Here is a 6039-nt window from a genome sequence, read left to right on the forward strand (position 1 = left end):
ACCTACCATGTCATCAATGACATGGTGCATTTTGATTGGCCAACTATATATATATATATTAAAACGCCATTAGCTTTTAGGTACCAAAATGGGCAATGGTGCAAAGTTCAAGTATCAAAATGGGACAAAAAAATTTTAAGTACCAAAGCAGGAAAATGGGTATAGTTCAGGGGCTAAATTTTGAATAAAGCATTGTTACTATTATGGGTTTAAATATTCCAAAGGTCCTTGTATTGCTTTGACATTTAAAATTTAGTCCCTATACTTTAATTTTGAGACATTGAGTCCCTGTACTTTTTTCATTTTAAATCTTGGTCCCTCCCTCAAATTTTGCTATTAAAGTTAACAATGTCAAGGGTAAAATAACTTTTTAGCTCTCAACATTTACAGTTTTTTGTCAAATTGGTCGTTACCCTTTAAAATAACATAAAAATTTGTGAAAAATTTTAAAAATTATTTTTTTCACAATTTAAATAAAATCATAAAAAATTATATTTTTTGACAAATAAAAAATTATGAAAAAAAAGAAAAACTCTTTAAAATTAAAATTAAAATTTTATTTTAAAAATATAAAAAAAATTCCAAAATTCATTGATCTCTAAATTCGACTAGTTGTATCGGGAACTGTTAGGGTATTATTAGTCCAGTGAGAAGTAAAACACATGTTGGCCCATGAACTGATATGAATTGGTTGAATCGAGCAAAAACTAGTTAAATCGATTTCGAATTGTTTGACCAATTGGTTCCCAAAACAACTAGTCCAACTCGTTCAAAGCAAATAAAATATTGAAAATCAAAATCAAAATATTAAAAACTATAAAAAGAGGTTCAACTATCTATTCAATTATTTTTTAGCTCGGTTCAATCAGCTCGTACTGGTTCGTGGGTCAACCAGTGTTTTACCTCTCACTAGACTAATATCCCAAACAATTTCGTGTCTAACTGGTCCGATTTAGTTGACAATGAATTTTGGAATTTTTTTCATATTCTTAAAATCATTTTTATATTTTGAAAATTATAATTTTTTATGTTTTTATTTAAAATATGAAAAAATTATATATTTTTAGAGGGTATGAACCAAATTAACAAAAAACTACAAATATTGAAGGCTAAAAAAATTATTTTACTTTTGACATCATTAACTTTAATGGTAAAATTAGATGGAAAGATTTTTAAATAAAAAAGTATAAAAACCTTAATATCTTAAGATTAAAGTATAGAAATTAAAATTAAAATTTATAGGGATATCTGAAATATTTAAAATTTAAATAAAATACAATGTTGCTAACCTGTAGCACCGACAAGATAAAGCATGTAGCAGGTGAGATAGATATCATAAAAAATAGAAATAGAGCTTTATAAGAAAAAGAAAAAAGAAAAAAGGGGTTAGATTCCTACTGTGAACGTACGTTTGCAATTTTAATAATCCCAAAGAACCTCGTTTTCAATATGAAAACATAAAATCAACCAACCTTCTGCCCGCCTTGTATCAACTATCAAGTGCAAAGTTTAATGAGTTAAATATCATCGTTTTTTAATGTGTTTTATTTTTATTTGAGTAGTATAAAATAGATTAAAAATTATTTATACTTAAATAACACTAATATTGGTATAACTTAACAACCAAATACCTCTAAAATAGTAACAAAGTTAACAATAAAATAAGAGTTATACGATATACAAACAATAACTTTTTTAGATAATTACATTTATTTTCTTTAAATTAAGAGTTATTTTTTTAATTTAATGTATTATTTATTTATTTTATTATTTTTCACATGCAATTATCTTATTGGGTTATCTAAGCAATAAATTATATCTCATTAAAAATATTGCACTTATGAAATTCTACATCATCCCCGCTAACTTTTTTAATGGAATTTTCATTAACTCTGTTAGAAAAAAAGCAAATTGAAAAAAAGTATCTCATTCACCAATTAGCCATCAATTTACGAATCGATACATAAACTCGAAATAACACACATAACTTACCGTCAACAAGAACAGATATCAACACGATTTAGACCGTGAGAGCAAAACTCCTTCACCTCAGCCTTTTCCTACAAAAATTTTGCAGAAATCAAACCCCTATCTATGACGAAAACACTACTACGAGGAGGATATATAAAAAAATTTATCGAAACCATTACGAAAGTAACCCCTCTTACCTATATTCCACGAAGAGCACCAAAATCCGAATATAACGCGAAGAACAAAAAGAAAATACTCACAGATTAGAAAAGGGAAAGAATGGAGGAAGAAACTCACGTCAGAATTTCTAGAGGAAAGAGAAACGAAATTTTGAAAACAAAATAAAAATAAAATAAAATCCCACTAAACTCTACACCAAGCAAAAATTAACACCATCGCTCACGCAATAATTCAAACATAAGACCTCCAACACACTAACTCCTTACCACTTAAACCAATAAGCTCATTCTGATATAAGTTTACCAAAGATAGAATTTAAACCAATTTACCAAGGATAAGGCTAGGATTAGAAAAAATAAGAAAATTTGCAATTATGAGACTTGAACCCAAGACCTCATACACATCCCAAAATATTTAACCACTAAAGCAACTACATATTTATGTTAAGTTTTTACAAAAATAGAAATTAATTAAGCGAGGCGTTACAACTCTACCCCCTAAAAGAAATTTCAACCTTGAAATTTACCTGATCTGAATAGATGAGGATACTGCTAACGCATCGAGTTCTTAGGTTCCCACGTGGCTTCTTCAGTGTCATGATTCCACCACAGAACTTTAACCAACGAGATGGACTTCCCCCTCAGAACCTTAATATCACGATCCAAAATCTGAACCGACTCTTCCTCTAAAGTCAAATCCGGTCTAACCTCGATCCCCTCAATAGAGACAACATGAGATGGATTAGACCAGTACCGTCTCAACATCGAGACGTGAAACACATCATGGATACGGTCCAACACTAGAGGTAGCTCCAACTGATAAGCAACCGGTCTCACACGCTTCAGAATCCGATACGGCCCAATAAATCTAGGGCTCAACTTGCCCTTACGATCGAATCTCAAAACTTTCTTCCACGGAGATACCTTAAGAAAAATGAAGTCACCTACAGAGTACTCGATATCTTTCCTCTTCAAATCTGCATAAGACTTCTGCCTAGCAGAAGCCGCCTTCAGACGATCTCGAATCAGTCTAACATTATATTTAGTCTCGAAAACCAAATCAGGACCCAAAACCTGACGCTCACCCAACTCAACCCAACATAGCAAAGTACGACACTTACGACCATATAAGGCCTCGTAAGATGCCATCTGAATGCCAGTCTAGAAACTGTTATTATAGGCGAACTCAGCTAACGGCAGAAAATCCTCCCAACTACCTCGAAAATCTATCACACAACTCTAAAGCATATCCTCCAGTATCTGAATCACCCTCTCAGATTGACCATCAGTCTGAGGATGGAACGCAGTACTAAAGTCCAGTATTGAACCCAGAGCATCATGTAATTTCTTCCAAAACTGAGAAGTGAAGTGAGGATCTCTATCAGAAATTATGGACACAGGAACCCATGCAGTCTTACAACCTTGGAGGTATAGAGTTTTGTTAACTTCTGCCGAGAGTAGTCCATCCGAACCGAAATAAAATGAGCGGACTTGGTCAATCAATCCACGATGACCAAAACAAAATCCTTTTTAGTGGATGTTAAGGGCAACCCACTAACGAAGTCCATCGTCACTCGTTCTCATTTCCATAAAGGAATCTTAACAGGTTGAAGCAAACCCGAAGGCAACTGGTGCTCAGTTTTAACCTATTGGCACATCAGACAACGAGCAACAAAATCTGAAACCTTATATTTCAAACCAAACCACTAGTACAATTCACGGAGATCTCGATACATCTTATTACCATCGGGATGCATAGCATAAGGGCTACCGTGCGCCTATTTCAGAATCGACTATCTCAGATCAGAATCATTCGGTACACAAACCCGACCATGAAAATGTATAACCCCATCTTTTATTCAGCCTAAAATCAGAAGTACTGACACCCTCAATCTGACGAAATCACAAACTCAGACACTCATCCCTTAACTGCTTATCCCAAATCTGATCAATCCAAGCCGGCTTATCTTGCAACTTGGCTAACAGACCCCCATCATCAAACAGACTAAGAAGAACAAACATCGCTCTCAAATTAGTCATCACTCTACGACTGAGAGCATCGACCACCACATTGGCCTTACCAGGATGATACTCTATCGTGCAGTCATAATCTTTAAGTAGCTCAATCCACTGATGCTGTCTAAGATTCAACTCCTTTTGAGTAATGAGGTACTTGAGGCTCTTGTGATCGGTGTAAATGATACACCTCTCACCATACAGATAATGCCTCCAGATCTTTAACACAAACACCACAGTAACTAACTCGAGGTCATGCATTGGATAATTCCCCTCGTGTGACTTAAGCTAATGGGAAACATAAGCCACAACCTTACCATCTTCCATCAGTACACATCCCAGACCGACGTGCAACTCATCACTATACACCACAAACTCTTTACCAGATTTAGGCTGTATCAAAATAAGAGCCTCAGTTAGAACAGACTTGAGCTTCTCAAAGCTTGATTGTTGCGATCAGTCCAGACAAAAGGAACACCCTTGCGAAAAAGCTTAATCAAAGGAGCAGCAATCAGAGAGAACCCCTCGATAAACAGCCGATAATATCCCGCAATAACCAGAAAACTGCGAATCTCAGATACATTCTTAGGCTGTTTCCAATCAAGCACAACCTCAATCTTTTTAGGATCAACTTGGATCCCCTCAGCAGAAATCACGTGCCCTAGAAAAGTTACCTCTCGTAGCTAGAACTCACGTTTGCTCAACTTAGTATAGAGTTATTTCTCACAGAGTATTTGAAGCACTACTCTAAGATGCTCATGTTCATCCTCGGTCTTAAAGTAAACCCGAATATCATCGATAAAGACCACGACGAACTGATTCAGATATGGCTGAAAAACTCGGTTCATCAGATCCATAAATGCAGCCGGAGCATTCATCAGACCAAAGGGCATAACTAGAAACTCGTAGTGCCTATAACGAGTCCTAACTGTCATCTTATTAATATTAGCTTCCTTAACTCTAAGCTAATGATACCTAGATTGGAGATCTATTTTCGAGAACATTGCAGCCCCTCGGAACTGATCAAATAAATTGTCGATCCTCGGGAGTGGATGCTTATTCTTCACAGTCAGTTTATTTAGGTGCTGGTAGTCAATGCACATCCTCATGGTACCATCCTTTTTCTTTACAAACAGAACCGGTGCCCCCACGAAGACATACTAGGACAGATGAAACCACGATTCAGAAGCTCTTGAAGTTGAGCCTTAAGATCTGTAAGCTCATTCGGTGTCATTCGGTAAGGAGTGATGGACACTGAAGCCGTACCAGGTAGAAGCTCAATACCGAACTCAACTTCTCAATTCGGAGGTAAACCCAGTAACTCCTCAAGAAAGACATCTGAAAACTTCCTCACTGTTCTGATATCCTCGACAGAAGAGTCTCCAGAAACTAAAACACTAACATAAGCCATATACGCCTCACACCCATTCCGAACCAATTTTTTAGCCACAAGAGCGGAGATTACATTAGACAGATAATCTCGACGCTCACCAATCACTACTATCTCCTTATCATCCTTGGTCCTTAGAACAACCCTCTTAGTCGTACAGTCCAAACTAACTTGATGCTCAACCAACCAATCCATACCCAGAATTAAGTCGAACTCCCCAAACGGTAGCTCCATCAGATTTACAAGAAATACAACCCTTTGCACTTCTAACGGAACATTCCTATAAAGTCTATTAACCCAAACAGACTACCCCAGCGGACTCAGTACAGTAATCTCACTAGAAGTATACTCCATAGAAATTCCCAAGTTTTTAGAAACAATACTAGCTACATAGGAATGTGTAGAACCTACGTCTAACAGAACAGTATATGAAACATCAAAAATAAAGAATGTACCCGTGATAACATTAGGAGCATCTCTCTC

At 35.7% G+C, this 6039-nt stretch overlaps 1 protein-coding gene across 1 annotated transcript; it reads right to left on the reverse strand.

Moving 5' to 3' along the window:
• Positions 1 to 2702: 2702 nt before the first annotated feature.
• LOC107921685 (uncharacterized) lies at positions 2703 to 3299 on the reverse strand. Its single transcript, XM_016851509.1, has 2 exons — positions 3075 to 3299; positions 2703 to 2966 (listed from the first exon to the last, which is right to left on the reverse strand). The coding sequence occupies exons 1-2, from the start codon at positions 3297 to 3299 to the stop codon at positions 2703 to 2705; spliced, it is 489 nt and encodes a 162-aa protein (XP_016706998.1).
• Between the last annotated feature and the right edge of the window lie 2740 nt (positions 3300 to 6039).

This window comes from Gossypium hirsutum, chromosome D01, assembly GCF_007990345.1.
Source record: "Gossypium hirsutum isolate 1008001.06 chromosome D01, Gossypium_hirsutum_v2.1, whole genome shotgun sequence".
NCBI lineage: Eukaryota > Viridiplantae > Streptophyta > Magnoliopsida > Malvales > Malvaceae > Gossypium > Gossypium hirsutum.